This window comes from Aquarana catesbeiana, linkage group LG06 (assembly GCF_042186555.1).
Source record: "Aquarana catesbeiana isolate 2022-GZ linkage group LG06, ASM4218655v1, whole genome shotgun sequence".
Taxonomy (NCBI): domain Eukaryota; kingdom Metazoa; phylum Chordata; class Amphibia; order Anura; family Ranidae; genus Aquarana; species Aquarana catesbeiana.
In genome coordinates, this window is record NC_133329.1 from 75,407,433 (window position 1) to 75,426,713 (window position 19,281).

The following is a 19,281-nucleotide window of genomic DNA, read 5'->3' on the forward strand; positions in this document are numbered from 1 at the left end:
CTGCACTAAATTCCACTCGCAAAATGCAAGCAGGCGAGTGGAATTTTTAAAGGCTGTTATTATTATTTTTTTATAATTATTTATAGTTTATTATATTATAATTTATGATTTCGTGTTATCATACCCGGGATGTCTACTAGACTATTGTTTGTACAGATTTAAGTGTGTTTTTCCTAAGAATTACAGGCCTACAATACAAAACGCCACAAAACAATGTACAGCTTTGAGATTCAAAAATCTGACATAATCAGACCGCCAGGGAGGTTAATGTGGAATGTAGGATCCTTGCTAAAGCAAATTATTTTTTATCAAGTTATTTTAGGTAAAGTTTTGCTTTAAGTGTCCCTGGAACAGAGAATGCAGCAACATAAATCACCACACCAAAATCGATGATTGTTAGGTCATTACTATTTAATGCAACATACTAATAAATATACATTTTTCACAGTTAGAGGAACTTGCCGCCACAGGGGCTCTTGTGGCAAGCGACAAGGTCACATCAGGTTTAAATTGGCAAAATTTACAACAAAAAAAACAAAAACAACTTGTGTGCTGGTGGTCTACTTTATTCCACGTTAACAAAAAAATACAAAAAAAATCTGCCCAGCTGCCTTTCCCTTTCTCTGGTCACAACTAGGACGGCCATTTTGTGCATTGCGTTCTGTCAGCTCGCTGACAACTGTTGGTGTAACCAGAGAGGCTTCCCTAAATCTCGCCTCTGCTATAGAAGCAACAGGGCTAGTCTTAAGCCTTGTACACACGGTACGATTGTTGGCAGGGATTGTCTGTTGACAGACCGTTGTCCTAAAATCTTACCGTTAGTACGCTCCTTTTGACAATTGTTGTCCAACTTTCGGCCAACAAATGTTGGATGACAGGCTAGTACATTTTAGTCGGACACCGGTTTGACGTCAGATTTTCGTATGGTCAGTACACAAAATCCCTCATACAAAAGTTGAAAGTACAAAACCGTATGCTCGGAATCAATGCTCGCCAAACACGAAATTAGCAGACGGGGCCCAAAGGGTGGCGCTCAAGAGCTGAAATTCCTCGTAGTACATCACTACCTTCGTGTTTGCGGCATGACAATTGTGTAACATTAGTATGCAAGACAAGATCCTGGCACACGCAATTTTGACAAAAATCAGGGCGCTCAGTTGGCCAACAATCGTACCGTGTGTACGAGGCTTAAGAGCAATTTATGCTGGGCCATAACAATGGCTGCCTCGGTCAAGGTATAGATAATGGGTACAGATTGGCTTTAAAAAGCTATGCACATTGGTATCAACATCTGCTGGTTTTCTGTAGAGATGCAAATATCAAAACTAAAGCATTTATCACTTCTTTCTCGCTTTGTGGTTCTAATCTTAATGTGGTCACTTTCCAGAGAAATGACACTTTACTCCCAACATTAACACTGTAAGGAAGGGCAGTTTTATTTAGACATCTTTGTAAATAATAGGATTTTTGTTGTACTCACTTTAAAGACCCTTTCTCTGAAGTTCAATTGAGTTCTTATTCCATGACAAAATAGGTTATTCTGCCACCTACAGGTGGATTGGATACTAGATTGAAAAAAAAAAACAAAGGGCCAGCCCTAAGGTGACCCCCTCCTTGTGAAGCATGCTTTAGGCTCTGTTCACATATATGCAATTTGGATGCATTTTGAACTGCATCCGATTCACATGACATGTGAACCAGCAGCCTTCTCCATGGAGTCACTTCACATATATGCGGAGCAGCGGCAGTGCAAAATTGAAAGAGTCTTGTGCATTTTCTGAGCACTGTGGGGCGGTTCAGATGCAAATTCCCAGCTATTGCCTTCTATGGGAACACATCTAAATCACACATGTCATCAGTTTTGAACACAAATTCAATCCGAAAAAAAAAAACCAGCGTGGGGACGGGGCCAACCCATACAAGGAAAATAAAAGCGCCACACCAAATGTATAGGAGTTCAAGTTTTTCAAAAACAGCTGCTGAAGGATTAAAGCAGCCAATTTATTCCAGAGTTAATTGAACCCAACCACCACTAAGAGACCAACTAAACCATCAACCTAAGCCCTGATGAAAGGTGAAACCATACAGCCACTGAAACGTGTTGGCTTTATCTTTGGCCATTTGTGGTGAAACAAATAGTGGAGTCCTATGCGTATTATTACAGGCATTTATATAGTACCAACACTTTACATACCACACATTCACATCAGCCCCTGCCCACAAGGAGCTTACAATCTAAGGCCCCTATCTCACATGCCTAAATACATGCATGAACAAATTAGGGCCAATTTGGGCAGGAACCAATGAACCTGCCAGTATGTCTTTGCAGTGTGGTAGGAAACCCATGCAAGCACAGAGAGAACATGCAAACTCCATGCAGATGCAGTTTCTGGTCAGAATTCCAACCTTGGACTAACCACCAAGCCACTGCGCTGCTCTACTTTTGGTGTAGCACCCTTACTCTCCTTGTCCTTACCCCCACAAAGGCTCGTTAGAGAGCTGGCTGGCTGGAGTCATTGTACTCACCTTCACACCGAGTCAGTTTTGGATCCACTGCTTCCCACCGACGTCTTCCGAAAAGTATAGCGTGTCTCAAATACGCAAAAAAGAATTTGGCTATTTCCTATTGGACACCATGGATAGTTCAAGAGCCTGTACAGCCTTAAAGTAACACTAAACTCATTTTTTTTTGTTACAGCAAACATTCTAAAATATCAAGTATACCATTGCTGTTTTATTTTAACTCTGTTGTTTTCCAGCATTCTCCCCATCCACCACTGATGCACCTCATTGCTACTATAGTAGAGCGAGCAGTGCCGTGATTTCTGGACACATTCTCCGTTCTATGTGTACTACAATTCCTGTAGAGCTGAATGTGTCTGCAGGCAGATGTGTGGCAGGAAAAGGTGGCTACAGTCGCACACAGGGGCTGCATGGAGAATGAATGTAGCCACCCTACAACAGGAAGTCTGAGAACAGCAGTAAAAAAAAAAAAAAAAAGCTTGCATCAGAGAGATGAAACAATGGAAGAGAGAGATAGAAGGTACAATTTGCTTCTATTTAGAGTGGTTCTAAAGGATTAAAGTGGAACTTCAGACATTTTTTCAACTTTCCATCTAATAAATCTTTTGCTCTTGTTGTTTTAACTTTGGATAGTAAAACATTTTTTTTTTCTGCCAGTAAATACCTGATACAGCCCACTTCCTGTTTGTCTGGTAAAAAGCCTAGGCTTACGACATCATGCACAGCACTCTCTCGTGAGAGTTTGCCAGGAAGGGAGGGGGAATGAGTCATAAGAGGGCCAATGAGAGCTGCAGAGCTGGAGGTGTGCCTCTGTGTAAATCCAGGAAGTGAACAGGCAGCAGCTTCAGCTGCCCACAGTTAAAATGGCTGCAGCCAGACTAGTGGAGAGAGATTTCGGCAGCATATTTGGCAAGTACAGAATCACAGTATATATAAAATATTATGCAAAGCGGTTGGAGGGAAGCTTCAGAATGGCAAAGATGTTTTTATTACAAATTATGTGAGCAGACTGCAGTTCCTCTTTAAAATGGAGTTCCACCCAAAAATGGAACTTCCGCTTTTTGGAATCCACCCCCCCCCCCTCCAGTGTCACATTTGGCACCTTTCATGGGGTGGGAGATACCTGTCTAATACAGGTATTTTTCTCCCACTTCCGGGCATACCCGAGCCACCCGCAGGTATCTGCGCCACTTCTGGTGCCTTCTCAACCCCCCCCCCCCCGCGCTGTCTTCTGGGAGATGACAGGAGGGACCAGTGGGATAGCGCATCGCGAGTCGCACATGCGCAGTTGGGAACCAGGAAGTGAAGCCACAAGGCTTCACTTCCTGATTCCCTTACTGAAGATGGCGGCGGCAGCACCCGAGAGCCAAGGGAGAGATCTGCTTCAGGTGCCGACATCGCGGGCGCCCTGGACAGGCGAGTGTCCTTATTTAAAAATTTGGCGGAACTCCGCTTTAAGGTAGTTTTTCACATTAATGCAGTCACTGCAGTAAGTTAAAAAAGAAAAACCCTTCTGTGTCACAAGATCAGTCTAATCTTGATCAAGGGCTGTGCCCAAGAGCAGCGTCTCTCTGTCTTCTTACAGGGCAGACTGATAGCAGCAGGAGCCATTGGCCCCTGCTGCTGTCAATCAAATTCTGTGAGGGGGGGGGGGGTTAGGGTCAAGCTGTGCTGTCTGTGGCAATGGACGCTGGCAGCCCGACTCAGGAGCGAGCCCACAGGTAGCACACCCATAGGAAGCAGCTTCCTATATGGGAGCACTAAGAAGAGGAGCAGCCAGTAGGGGATCCCAGAAGGAGAAGATCAGGACTACTCTGTGGAAAAACTATTACACAGAGCAGCATAACATGTTTATTTATTTATTTTTTTTAAGGTGATGTACAATCACTTTAAACGGGATGCATTTATTTTTTTTATTAAAAAAAATTTGAGTTTAGTGTCACTTTAAAGTATCTATAACAGAAATACCGCTTACCAGGGTGACTTTCTGCCCTTCCTTACAGTATCCGATACCTCAGAGAGGTGGAGTTCCACTTGTAGAACATTTTGGACTGTGAAAATCAAATATGACTGGATATTTATACCAAGCCATAATAGTCCCTAGCAACCTGTTATATCTATGTCCCTGTGTGGACTGACATGCAGTATCTAAAACCAGCCAATATGCGACAGATAGCAATAAATCGATACAAAACTGTCAATAGGCAGTTCATTTTTTTTTTTTTTTTTTTTGCTGTGTGAATTCATAAAAATAAAATCAGAACTATACAGTAAATAAAATTCGATGCAACTGTCAGGCAAAGGCAACAACGTGCGGCCGCACGCAAGGATCAACAAGCAAACCTGAGAAAAATCAGAACGCGGTCGGTTTATAGAAGACCGCCAAGATGCCACTCTCACGGGGGTTCAGAGTTTAACGGAAGGAGCGTGAGATCACAAAAAAAAATCAGGGTAACGCACCACAGGAGGCCCATACGCCTGGGACGGAGAGTAAAGACGACTGTACAGGTTTCATGAAAACGGGTTTCCATACAGAAATTATTCATTCAAAAAGCAAGTTGTAATATAATTTGTAGTTTATACACAGAGAGATGGTATGCTAAGCTACTTCAAGGGTCGGTCCACCCAAGACGGATTGTTCAGTTTTAAAGGTTGATGTAGGTGGGCTGAATGATATTCCAGATCCTTATCTGGATCTACCTCTGGAACACGGTCTGCTCATTTGCTGTAGCCATTACAAGGGGGTTCAGGCTCCAGCCAAAATTTTGGACAGATTGGGAAAGGGTTAACATTTTCTTTTCCTTGTCTTGAGAGCCCACTAATGGGATTTCCATTCATTTCCTGTAGATCCAGGGAAAACGAATTGGGTCTCCAGAAAAGAAAAAAAAAAAAAAAAAAAAAAAACACACCTCACATCCACCCAGGGCCACCATAAAAATCATGGTGGGCCCCATACAGCCTACCCTAAAGGCCCAGCAGCCCCCGGTAAAGGCATACTGCCCATCCTACTCTATCGTGGGCTTAGCAGCGCCATTGCTCATTGACATTATTGTTGACATGGAAAGCAACAGGTCTGAGAAGCCCGTACAGAGCAGGGTGGTCATGTGTTGCTCCTTCCCGTTTGCTCTCCACTCACATCACCAATCTGCACTGTCATTGCTTCTGCCAGCCTGTACACCCACCCTGCCTAAATGTGACAGGCAGCCATGTTGCTCTTGACAGAGAAACTGGAGGGGGGCTGCACAGGAGGATCGGATCCTACAAAGCTACACAATGAAGGTTAGTGTTAATGGGTATTGGTGGCAGGATTGACCTGTCGGGAGAACCGGTCACTTTTCCTTCAATGTGCAAAGTGACAGATTCTTTAGGGCTGCCTTTCTGGTCTCAGGCAAGCCCTGCTAAAAATGACTATATATACAACCCATGATTTATTAATTAGTGTGATGGTCATTGGGAAGAATGCTCAGTACACTTGTGGTGTTTGGGAAGAATGACCCCCCTTACTAAAAAGGATCAACTTAGAGGGACTTATCTGAGCGGCATAAGCTGCTCATTGTTCAAGGAACCCTAGTTGAGAAACCCTTCCTCCTTAGTAGGAATACAACATTCTGATTGTTCCTCTGGTGCAGAAATCTCTTGATTATGAGCTCTAAAAACGTTTTAAGAACCAAGAGAGATTCAGCCCACCAGCATCCACCTACAGCTGAGATATCAGTTCTGAGTGGCCTGCCTTTCCATGAGCCTTGTGATGTTTAGAGGCAGAGCATTCATTGTGAGGGCTAAGCTACACCAGTGTAAAGATTATTGATGCCAGCGAAGTTGGTGACAGTACAGAAAGGTAATGGCTTCCAGTCAGTGCCGATCCTGACCTCCCTGGGGCCCTAAGAAAAATTCTACTAAGGGGCCCTCTACCTGACCCGTGATCCCGTGAGCTATGTAAACCATTTACCATTGCCACACCTGACAGAGTCTCCCCCTACATCAGGGTCCTCAGAGAGCCTCCCCCTACATCAGGGTCCTCAGAGAGCCTCCCCTTACATCAGGGTCCCCAGTGAGCCTCCCTTTACATCAGGGTCCCCAGAGAGCCCCCCTTATACCAGGGTCCCAAGAGAGCCTCCCCTTACATTAGTGTCCCCAGAGAGCCTCTCCTTACACAGGGTCCCCAGAGAGCCCCCCCTCTTACATTAGTGTCCCCAGAGGCCCCCCTCTTACATCAGTGTCCCCAGAGGCCCCCCTCTTACATCAGTGTCCCCAGAGGCCCCCCTCTTACATCAGTGTCCCCAGAGGCCCCCCTCTTACATCAGTGTCCCCAGAGGCCCCCCTCTTACATCAGTGTCCCCAAACAGCTGACTCCCCCCCTTGCAGAGGTTCCCCTGTACCTGGCTGATGGAGGTGGAAGGCGGCGATCGGCAGCTCTATGGTGTCCACAGGCAGGGGGATCTCGCTGTTGCTAGTAGTTCTATCTCCGAATGTATCTAGCGGAGAGGGGAGGGGCCTCTGACCCGGGCATCAGCAACAGTGTTCAAGCAGAATGAAAGTGAAACTGACACCTGCCCGGGTCAGAGGCCCCTCCCTTCTCCTCTCCACTGTATACACTGACACTCGAGAGAGTACTACAAGCCTCAGGGAGATCCCGCCGCAAACACAGGCACCATATAGCTGCCGATCGCCGCCTTCCACCTCCTCCCACCTGTCCCCACTGCACTCTAAACGGCCAGCCAGAGGTGCAGGGGGGGATGCTGGGTCTTGGGGCCCCCCCACAACGGTATAAAGGAAGGGCCCAGTCGCAAATGTGACTGCAGCAACCCCTTAAGTTCCGCCACTGGATGTTGTAAACATTAATTGACGCGCTATGACACGAGGGGTAGGCGGGGCCTCGAGTAATTTGCGGGGCCCTACACAGCTTGCGTAGTGAGCGGATCGGCTCTGCTTCCAGTAGACTGATAATCTGGACCAGCACTAGTCCGGAAAAACAGCCACCTCTACAGGGTGTACATGACAGGGTCACTTTTTTGAGATCCATGTGAAGCTGAATTCCTCCCTCCGATTAGATACCAAAAGATGCAAAACATTCCAAAATCTGAGCTTGGGTGTAGGATGAAGCAAGGCAGCGGCTGAGGGCAGGCTTATAGTGCAATGCGCGGGTATGGGACATGCTCTAAATGCAGGATGACTGAGATTATGGTTCGCAGGGCCTTTCCATGAGCTTAAAGATTATTGATGCCAGCGAAGTTGGTGACAGTACAGAAATGTCATGGCTTCCAGTGGACCGATAATCTGGACCAGCACTAGTCTGTAAAAAAACAGCTGCCTCTACAGGGTGTACGTCACAGGGTCACTTTATCGAGATCCAAGTGAAGATGGGATACAGTTAGATGAAACCGTCCAAAATCCAAGCTTGGGTGGAGGATGGAGCAAGACCGCGGCTGAGGGCAGTCTTATAGTGCAATGCACAGATATGGGACGTCATCTAACTGCATTTTGAGGATGACTGAGATTACTACTGATTATTCTGTCAAATGCATACATTTCTTTGTCATCTGCTGCAACCCACTTAATAATTACCAACAAGACAGCATTTTAACTCATACAGTAGAGGAGCCAACCCCAAGTGGTATGAAGGATCTTAAAGGATCAGTCCACCCCAAAGCCAACTTGTCTTTGAGGCATGGATGGCTGGTGGACTGGCACACCTATTAGGCCAAAACAGGAATAGTTCACTCATCCTGTGGCATGCTACACAACCTAAAATAAGAGCGAGACAACATCACAATTGTTATGGAAGGTGGGAGGAGTTGGGAACCTAGGTGCAGAGATATCACCATTGGAGGCCCTGAGAGGTATAAGAAGCAGGTGGATGATTATTTTTGTTTAGCTAGTGTTTTATGGTATATGATAAATGTGAAAGCTTGGAGAATTCAAACACGTGCGTCTGTGTAGACCAGTTCCAGTAAATCCTTTCAGCCATGATTGAAGCGTCATCATCACATCAAAGGCAAACCCATGGAGCTTTTATATGCTACCAAAAAAATCAGGAAAAGTGAAAATGCCGATTAGTAGTAAGTCCTATTTTAAAGCAGCTGATTTCCTGGTGGGACAGATTGGTCGACCCTTCTTTGTGAAAACCAACCTTGCCCTTCACAAAACCTAATGCCACTTATCTCTGAGGTAGCATTGATGGGCCTGAAGATTAAGCAGATTGTGAGTGCAGACTTGACGTATGGCAATCTGGAAATGGCATGGACATTCTTACAAGCCAGCTTCCCTTCCTACGAGGCCACCAGTGTCGGCACACTTGGAACAACGAAGCCACGACAGTGTTCCAGTTATGTCATAACCCAATAGTTTCCTATCTGAACTAGACTCTGTTTTGACACATTGACCTTCTAGTCCTAAGTGATCCTAAAAGCAGCATAAAAGTCATCAGCAATATCTTCCAGGTGTCTTGGGAGGGGGGGCACCACCAGAAGACACTTGATGGACAATGGTCGTTAGTCTGAAATTACTTTTTTCCTTCATTTTATAAGCAGACCATGTCATGTTTGGACCTAGCCGTATCAGGAGTCTCGATTCACAGCATCTGAGTGGCGATGGGCAGGTGGAGGAGAAGATGAGACTGTAGCTTGGAGATGAATGCTTTAGGGATGGAGAGGAACCTGTGAAATGTCCTTTAGCCCATTCTTCTGTAGGTGTAGATGTAGGCCTTGCAGTTAGGACAGGTGTGGGTTACATCTTTCAGATCATTGATCATACAAGGAATGAGACAGCAGCCCAGGTCACATCTGAAGAAGAAAACAAAAAACAAAAAGTTAAAGTGGTTCTAAAGCCTTAAGGTTTTTCACCTTAATGCATACTATGCATTAAGGTAAAAAAACCTTCTGTGCTGCAGCTTCCCTCCAGACTGGCCCTCCCTTTTTTTTTATCTGAGCCCAATCCAATCCAGCAATGTGCATAAGTGCAGCGGCTCCTGCCTTGTCTCACTCCGCATTGGGCAGGTTGATAGCAGTGGGAGCTGCTGTCAATCAAATCCTGTGATACAGGAGCAGGGGGCAGAGCCAAGTCAATGGATGCAGCAGTGGAGCTCGGGAGCAAGCGCGCACGGGTGACCCCAACAAAAGCAACTGCAGAAGTCAGATAGAGCCTGCTTCGTTTCCTGGCAGGAAGACATCCTGCATCATCTAGTTCTTTGCACCCCAGCCAGATCATCCCTGGTCTGCCCCTTTCATTCATCACATTTCAGTTCTTGCACTGATGGAGGCTCAGCAACACATGGGCATTACCTAGAACAGTCTGCATGCAAATACAACCTGCCTGGAAACACTCCCCCTAGAGGGCGCTTCATTACACAGGCTAGGTCCAAAGCACTGAAAGCCATCATGTATCGCAGCTCAAACCTGCCTGCGTGCCCCCCCTTCCCGAGAAGTACTGGTGAGATCACCAGATTGGCTTAAAAACTGCAGGGAAAAAGGTATGCATGTTTTCTTCTTTAATGTAAACAACTGCAGGGGCTTCAGTGGGTGAGAAAAGGAAATTGGCAGTCAAATGATGCAGCAGTTTTCCTTTAATGGGTAAAGTAACATTATCCTTTATAACTACAGGGAGAAGGACGATTCACTTAAAGTGGTTGTAAAGTTCGTTTTTTTTTTTTACCCTAATACATTCTATGCATTAAGTTCAAAACCCTTCTGTGCTGCATGTGTCCCCGCAGCCCCCCTTATACTTACTTGAGCCCAGTCATAATCCAGCGCTGTACATGAAAGCAGCGGCTCTCTCTCCTTCCTCATTGGACCGATCAATAGCAGCGGGAGCCATTGGCTGGCCCTAGGATAACATCTAGGGTGATCAAGGGGTTAAATGTGTGCCTAACTATGTGTAATGTGTGTAAAATGTGCTGTTTGTACTAACAGATTCTCTCAGTTTCTCATCCCTGCTTTGCAGGGATGAGAAACGGACAGATCACTCCTTTTGTAGAGAACCCTGTGTTGATTATCAGCACAGAGCTCTGGGTTGGGATTGCACACAGCCAATCAGCAGGTCCCGGCTAATGATCATTGGCCGGGACTTGCTGACAGGCTCCCGCTGTGTACAATCACAGCTGGTACCAGGAGGGGGACGTGCATCCTAAGCCCAGAAGTAGGCAGCGATGTACCAGTATGTCGCTTTGAATACACCAGCCACTCGCCCACAGTCCATTGCGGACAGGCGGGAAGTGGTTAAAGCCAAAGTGCTTTAGATTTCCTTTTTCAGGCCGTACCTCTAAGCAGGTCCCTTATGCTTCAGTGCCCCATCTTTGGTGTCACTAGAAGGAATAGTGCCCTATTATTGGTGTCAGAGGAAGAATTGATGCTCCATCATTAGTGTCAGAGGGAGGAATAGTGTCCCAAAGGCCGGATAAAAGGCAAGCAAAGACCCGAATTTAGAAGGCCACTGCATTACAGCGACCCTTAATACAGTTGTCATCAACACTGTTCTCAGGGCCCACTAACAGGCCAGGTTTGCAAGATAACTGAAATACATCACAGGTGATATCATTTGCTGCTCAGTGATTGCAGTTTTCTGGTCTGCATCTCCCAAAGGTAATACATAAAATCTGGCCTGTTAGTGGGCCCTGAGGACTGGAGTTGATGACCACTGCCTTAATACATTAAAAAAAAAAATCTCTGTTTTTCAAAGAAATGCTTGCTTTTAAAAGCTGCTCACACAATTGTCCTTCCTTCTCTGTCCTGGAGTTGCACCTAACATTGGATGCGTGGCCCTGGAAACTCAGGAATGAGCACGGCCAGCTTCGTCCCCTACCTACGCATGCGCAGTCCACTTTCCCTCGCAGCTCAGCATTCTGTGAGAGTGAGAGAGAGTAGAGTGCGCATGCATAACTTGCAGCTAAGGAGAAGTCTGAGGGGAACTATGAAGATCAGCAGACAGATCTGCATGCTGATCTCTCCAAGCGATTAAAACAACCAGTGGAACAGGTCAACATGGACCCAATACTGTTGAGAGATGCCGCCACACTTACCCCACAAAGCAGCAGAAGCAGCAGAGCAGGAGATTCATGAGCCCGATCTCGTGGGTAATGTGAGTAGTGATTGGCTGCTGGCAGTGCGGGCACACTGTCTGTACTGGAGAACCCTGGAACATCTCGCCTTGCAGTACGGTCACCGTGGTGGTGGTGGCAGAAGCAGCACTGGCTCCGGGTGGCATGATGACAGTGGTGGCGGCGTGGGCACTGGGGGATGGGAACTGGGGTGGATACTGTCCAGCTGTAGGTGGGTAGTACCCCATAGGTCCATAGGGTCCAGGAGGAGGGTAAAAACCTGGGGAAGACACACAAGGGTCAATTGATCATACACAACACTAAGCCTAGGGTTAAAGTGATATCATTTAAAGGCTAACTGAAAATACAAACTCATGAAATGCATTTCATTTCTGACAGGCATAATATAATAATGGTTACATTAATGCGTGATCCAAGGGAAGCAGCTGCTCACAAGCCCACAAAGCGTGTCTACGTCTGTGGTAATAGGAGCTAGCTACATAGAGCTCCTCCATGGCTCCCAAACAAGTCGTATGCAAAGCAACCAGCTGCACTCCTATTATGTCAGCATCTTGTAAAACGTTATTATGGACAATTACACAGAAGTCCCTTCTAGAACCTCCTCCCTCTAGAGCAGTGGTTCTTAAACACTAGGCCATGGCCGGCTGCCAGGCCTCAGCCTCCCTCTTCCAAGGCCTCCAGCCAGTTGCAGATCCCTCAACCTCCCACAGTACCACTCAAACTCGCATAGTTGTCTGCGGTGCTCTTCAACCCTCACACAGTTCCCTTAGTCCCCCCCAACCTTCCACTGTACCACGCAGTCCCCTGCAGCCCCCCCCCTAGTTTGCTCCAGAGTCTTTAGCCTCCAGTCCTCCCAAAGACCCCCCCCCCCCCCAACCTCCTCCAGAGGCTACCTAGGAGTACACAATAACACAATAAAACATCCATTTTATTTATACAAAAATTTAAAAACAAAATGCGGCTTAAGTAGGTTTAGATTGCACATTTAACTCATAGCATAAAATGCCAGTGAATGATCTTAGATCAAAAGAAAGGGCATCCAACGCGTTTCAAAGTCACCTTCTTCCTCAGGGTGCCATGTGAAGATATACAGAATATACTAGATGTGCAAAAAGGTATACAAGTACAGCTGCAGAATAAAAGCGTTAACAATTCAGTGTTATGATGGTCCAACAGAGAGAGAGGCATGGAGGGCCTCCAGCAAACCCCGTCTTTCCACCACTGGGGCTGCAGTAGGGCAACCAAGGCAAGGGTAAGATGTGAATGGTTTAAAAGTATTGAAGATTAACACAAATTAGAGTGGATAATAAACAACGGGAGAGATTTGTGATGCACAAAAGGTCCTATGGCAGTCATCCATTAAAAAGAGAGATCAGTCTGCTTAGGACTTGAAGTGCATGCCCTCCAGTATTTCAATGCATATATATTTTTTTTTTTTTTTTACTGTTGGGGAAAAGTAGGTTTTGGAAGAATTTACTGGTCCCTGTAATCTATTAGGTTGAGAACCATTGCTCTAGATAAGGGGTCTCCAAACTTTTTAAACAAAGGGCCAGTATAAGGTCCTTTAGACTTTAGGGGGGCCAGACTGTGGCCAGTAGGAGTATAAAAATTACACAGCGCCCGTAGTCAGTAGGAGGAGGAGGAATAGTTCTACATAATGGGTATTAGCGATAGGAAAAATGCCTTATTGTCAGTATCAGAGGGAGGAATAGTGCCCCATCATCGGTATCAGTGGAAGGAATAGTGCCATATCATTGGTTACATAATTGGTGAGGTTGAAAAAAAAAAAAAAAAAAAAAAAAAAAAGAAGACAAGTCCATCGAGTCCAACCTGTGTGTGTGCTTTATGTCTATATTACATTGTATATCCCTGCATGTTGTGGTCATTAAGGTGCTTATCTAATTGTTTTTTTAAATAACTACTACCCACTATAACCACTGCTTGTGGAAGAGAATTCCACATCCTTACTGCTCTAACAGTAAAGAATCCTCTACGCAGTTTAAGATTAAACCGCTTCTCTTCTCTCTTTTTTTTAATTCCCTTGCGCTGAAAAGTTCTATCCCTATTGTGGGATCACCAGTACGGTATTTGTGCATTGAAATCATATCCCCTCTCAAGCGTCTCTTCTCCAGGGAGAATAGGTTCAGTGCTTGCAGTCTTTCCCCGTAGCAGAGATCCTCCAGTCCCTTTATTAGTTTTGTTGCCCTTCTCTGGACTCTCTCCAGTTCCAGCACATCCTTCCTGAGGACTGGTGCCCAGAACTGGACGGCATACCCCAGGTGCGGCCGGACCAGAGTCTTGGAAAGTGGGAGAATTATCGTTTTATCTCTGGTATATTTACTGTTTTGGGTTATTACTCCTTTACATATATTGTTACTCTGAAGTTAGAAGAGATGTTTCTACTGAGAAGATGGAAGTCTTGGTTTAGTTTTGTGTTAAACACAAAGTGATGTGATAGCCTGTGTAGTGCTATGAAAGTGGTTATAAAAACCTGTCCGAACATTGACAGAAGAGAAATGCTATGAATTACTGTATGCACATGGGGGAGGTGTTCGGCATGGCTTGGATTGGTAATATCCTATGGATGGGCTGGATCTCAAATGTATACTAGGGATCCACCGATATCGTTTTTTTTGGCGCCGATACAGTACCAATATTTCGGCCACCTCTCAGACCAATAGCCAATACCCTCTGTAAATTAAAAAAAAAAAAAAATTTACACTTTTTTTTTTTTTATCACTGTTATTGCTGTCACAAGGAAAAGTAAACATCCCTTGTGACAGTATTAGGCAGTGACAGGTACTATTTATGGAGGGTTCGGGGATCTATAAGACCCCAAAACCCCTCCTCTGCACTTGAAAGTATTCAAAACGTCAAGTTCGGCGTTTTTGAATATTTTATATTTTTTAAAACTGGTGCCTTTAATATGCCAGTAATCCGCAAAGTGATGTCATGACATCGCTTCAGGGTTACTAGAACCGAGATCCGGACGAAGCATCGGCTTTGTTCGGGTCTTCGGCCAGCCGGCGGATGTGCCGGCTGGTTGCCCGGGCCTCCCAGTGAGATGATAGAGCCCGGGCGAGCGGCAGAAGGTGGCGCTTGTAATAACAGCCGAGCGGCTGCTGAGCTGCATTGGTTGTTATTACAATAAAGCCGACCGTCCGCTCTAAAGAATGGTACCGGGGTGATGCCAGCAGCTGCAGGCATCACCCTGGTAAAACTACTTGAAGCAATATCGGTACTATCAGGTACGTTTGTGCCCGATACTTTAAAAAAAAAAGTGAATATTGGCCGCCGATAATCGGTCGATCCCTAATGTATACTATAAATATGCTGTACCAGGACCAAAAAATCCAACAGTGTGTAGATCCAATCATCTGCGTTGGGACACTTTTATATATACATTGTTCCCTGTGCAGAATGTGGGTGTGGCAAACAGAGAAGTGACGGCAATACTAAGGCTCCATGCACACTGGAGCTCATAAACGGCCATTTTTGGAGTTTTGGTGTTTTTTTTAACAGCCCATAAACTCCACTCTATGTTATTCTATGTGTCAATGCACACAGAGACATTGTTTAGCTTTTATCAGCAGCGGAGTTTATGGGCTGTTCTCTGAACGCCATAAAATCGCGTTCAAAGTGCCGTTTTTCTGACCACAAAAAAAAAAAAAAAATAAAAAAAAAGCTAAAAAACGCTAAATGCTAGTAAAAAAAAAGCTGTTAAAAGCGCGTTTTTCAACCAGCGTTTTCTGCCAGCAATCTGGCATCCAGAAGAAAATGTTTTTTGAGCTCCAGTGTGCATGAAGCTTTAGGCAAGATTAATAATAATAAGGCGATAGCCAGGACTAGAGTTTACAGGATCCAGAAGTATCCCATCACCCGCATCAATGAGAAGAATAGCGTTTCATATCTGTGCAAGGAATTCCCAGGGGCCAGTTAAAGGCATGCAAAGGGCTGCATCCGGCCTGCGGGCAGCAGTGTGTAGACCACTGCTCTGGAGGACAGGAATTTAGTTTTTTTGGGTGTGGGGGGTTAGTACTGCTGTACGTCCTAAAATAGTTTGGTGGCTGAGCGTTGTGTCCCTAGGAGTGTGTTACTGGCAGGATCACCAATCTGAAATTTTTTTTTTTAATAAAACAAATGCAGCCACCATTTCTAAGAACAGGTAAGCTGCAATAAATTATATTTAGGTTTTTGGGTTTGGATACACTTTGAAGCCATTGGATAAACATGGCAGCATTTTCAGGAGTGTCCAGTAATGACAGCCTACATAATCTCTCAGTACAGATCTGCTTTATCTCAGACTGAAGTGTCAACAGTAACATTTTGTAATGTATACAAAGAAGACGGAGGAGAAACAGCAGAGAGGCAACATGACGTTTATTTCTCTGACTCTAGTTTGGAGGACGATGGAATTATTGAAATGAATTCTGTGGCAGAGGGAATCACCTTAAGTGACTGCAGTGTTTGTATTGCTGCTTTAATGGACTTGGATGTCTCTTGTTACCCGTAATCTCATTGAGATTAGAGAGAGTACATTATCCTCCTTGTTTCCCATTAACTAAGCTCTTTCTGAGCAGAGAAAGCGGTACATTACATTTGTTTTTTTTTATGTTTGTCAAGATCGCCAATAGTGTTGAAATGTGAAAAGCCGCAGCAGTGGGATATATCAGCCATTGCTGTCTAATGCAATGAGATCACAGCTGGCTGAACAGGTTCTGTGCACCGTATATTGCAAATGAGGCAGGTATGGCATGTCAGCAGACCAGTCCTTCAAGTGTGACCCCAGTCAGCGGTGCATTCTCTCTATATAGGACTGCAATCAGCTTCATTTCCAGTGTGGCCCCAGTCAGCGGTGCATTCTTTCTATATAGGGCCCTAGTCAGCTTCATTTCCAGTGTAGCCCCAGTCAGCGGTGCATTCTCTCTATATAGGGCCCTGGTCAGCAGTGCATTCGCTCTATATAGGGCCCTAGTCAGCGGTGCATTCTCTCTATATAGGGCCCTGGTCAGCGGTGCATTCTCTCTATATAGGGCTGCAATCAGCTTCATTTCCAGTGTGGCCCCAATCTGTGGTGCAATCTATCTATACAGGGCTTCAGTTCGGCTTAAAGAGGAACTGCAGTCTGCTCACATAATTTGTAATAAAAACATCTTTGCCATTCTGAAGCTTCCCTCCAACCACTTTGCATATTATTTTATATCTACTGTGATTCTGCACTTGCCAGATATGCTGCAGAAATCTCCCTCCTCTGAGTCTGGCTGCAGCCATTTTAACTGTGGGCAGCTGAAGCTGCTGCCTGTTCACTTCCTGGATTTACACAGACACACAGAGGCACACCTCCAGCACTGCAGCTCTCATTGGCTCTAATATGACTCATCCCCCCTCCCTTCCTGGCAAACTCTCATGAGAGAGAGAGAGAGCTGTGCATGATGTCATAAGCCTAGGCTAATGGCCAGACAGGAAACAGGAAGTGGGCTGTATAAGGTATTTACTGGCAGAAAAAAAATGTTTTACTATCCAAAGTATAACAACAAGATTTAATAGATGGAAAGTTGAAAAAAATGACTGAAGTTCCGCTTTAATTTCCAGTGTGGCCCCAGTCTGTGGTGCAATCTCTCTATATAGGGCTCCAATCAGCTTAATTTCCAGTGTGACCCTTGTCTTGAACGCTCCGAAATACATATACAGGCTGCAGTGGAAATCTCCTCCTTCCTGGACTTACAGCACTGGAGAAACTCTGCAGTTTATCATGTAACCGTGGTATACAGATCATCCAAAAAGGTATATAGTGACAATGTTTTAACGCAAAAAGATGATTTATAAGCTGTGGGCACTGTGGGTGGGCGGATTAACTATTTTCATATTACTGAGTTTAGTAACACTTTAAGGATTTCCTTACTTTGGCTACCTCCATCGGCATGGGAGCCCAAGCTCCACATGTATCCTCTTGATGGGCATTAACGCCAGCCATAGATGGAGCGATTTTCTTTCCTGCAGCCACAGGTTGCAGAAAAGAAAATCGTTTGATTCCCCCATCAACACAGTCAGTGTTGATGGGGTAAACCCTCCTGTGTAGCCATTGTGTTCTCTTGGCTGGTGTGTTCTCTTGGCTGGGGAACACAGTGATTATTGCTAGCGGTTATAACAGCCGCTAGCAATAATTGAAGTGGCAACGAGGGTCAGTTTATGTGGCCATAGTTATGTGTGTAGTAAGACTGATTTAGAATTTCAGCTAAGAATCATATTCCTTGTATATCATGATTGAGACTACTTGTGACAGGTTGCGGTTAGACACTGAACTTACTCCCTCCCCCTCCCATCACAGAAACCTGCTACGTTCCTCTTTCTGTGCAAAAAGTTTGCTTGCTGAAATTATTTGAGACAGATAAAGGAACCGCAAGAGCATACTGCAGAGAAACGAAAGTTTTGCATAAAATTTAAAATGTATGTTTTGCAGAACCTGTCTGGTTTAAGAGGCGTAGGTTGATTTTTAAAAGGTTAAAATGTTTGTATAACGGAAATGTTCGCTTGTGACGCAATATACTGAACTTATATGTACACTGTGCAAGCTGTAATTGACACACTTGGCATGCAGACGAGAGTCGGGTCAGGTGTCCACTGCTTTGGCCAAAGTGGAATATATCTCCCTTAATCGAGTCCTGTGTCCAGCAAAGTCATTTACCGATATTCTGTCTCCCATAACATTATCACATCTAAAATTCGACATGCTGGTTGTAACCAAGTTGATCGATCAACTTGGGTACATTCAGCCTGCCCATACAGAATTCGTATCTCGGCCCGTTCCTGCTGAACCAGCCAAGATTCGAACCGTCTATGGTCAGCCTTAGTTTCCACATAAAGTCTTTTCATGCTGCTCTTAGAAGGCACCCCCCCCCCTTTTCGTTTCGTGTTTCCTGCGCTATATAAACACTGTAACAGCCACATTCTTCCCATCCAACACTGTGAGTGTTGCTGGGGGCAAAACAGACAGGTCTAATATTGCACAGGTGACAGTGAGGCTGAGTAGGATGTACAGGACGTGAATGTGTTTAGTATTGTGAAGAAGACTTACCAGGGTTTGGGGGAATGTATCCTGGGTTAGCCTCATATGGAGGAGGTCCAGATTCTGGGGGTGCGAAGGGAAGGCTGGGTGGATAGGCCGCTGGAGCTTGTCGGTTATCTATAATTAAAAGGAAATCAGATTAGTACCCGATGATGATGCCTGGTATAAAAAGCTGAAAGATGGCACACCGCGAGCAGCAATAACTGATTACCTTCCATGCTGGGGGAGCCATGCTTGTCCTCTAATAGTGGGGCTGTGGGACCCCCAGGGTAGGGAGGGGGTGGGTCACTGTTCATGGTGCTATGGATATATCTGATGGAGAAGAACACAAGACAATCAATGTTAACAAACACTTCTCTACGTGGATGAAAGACATACTAATCAAAGTGATACAAGGATACCTCTTTCATCAATGTTGAGTTAAAGCGGTAGTAAACTGCCAATAAAATAAAAAAACAATGGCCCCCCTGCAGGTTTAAGTCATAATGTACTAGTATGCACTGCATACTAGCACAATATGGCAGACTTACCTGTACATGGAGCCCTCCAGCGCAGCTCTGTCGCGGCTCCCCGGCATTACCTTCTTCACCTAATGTTCCTTTCCGGGTTCACAGGCTACGGCTCTATGAATGGACGAGGC

At 45.3% G+C, this 19,281-nt stretch overlaps 1 protein-coding gene across 1 annotated transcript in view; it reads right to left on the bottom strand.

The window, feature by feature from the left end:
• Positions 1-393: 393 nt before the first annotated feature.
• Positions 394-19,281, bottom strand: part of CDIP1 (cell death inducing p53 target 1) — a 36,467-nt gene continuing 17,579 nt past the window's right edge. The window contains exons 2-5 of the mRNA XM_073636238.1: positions 18,853-18,953; positions 18,651-18,758; positions 11,537-11,834; positions 394-9,305 (exon numbers count right to left, since the gene is read on the bottom strand). Of these exons, the coding sequence (XP_073492339.1) occupies positions 9,194-9,305; positions 11,537-11,834; positions 18,651-18,758; positions 18,853-18,937 (603 nt within the window). The 5' untranslated portion in view covers positions 18,938-18,953 and the 3' untranslated portion in view covers positions 394-9,193. The remainder of the gene's footprint in view (positions 9,306-11,536; positions 11,835-18,650; positions 18,759-18,852; positions 18,954-19,281) is intronic.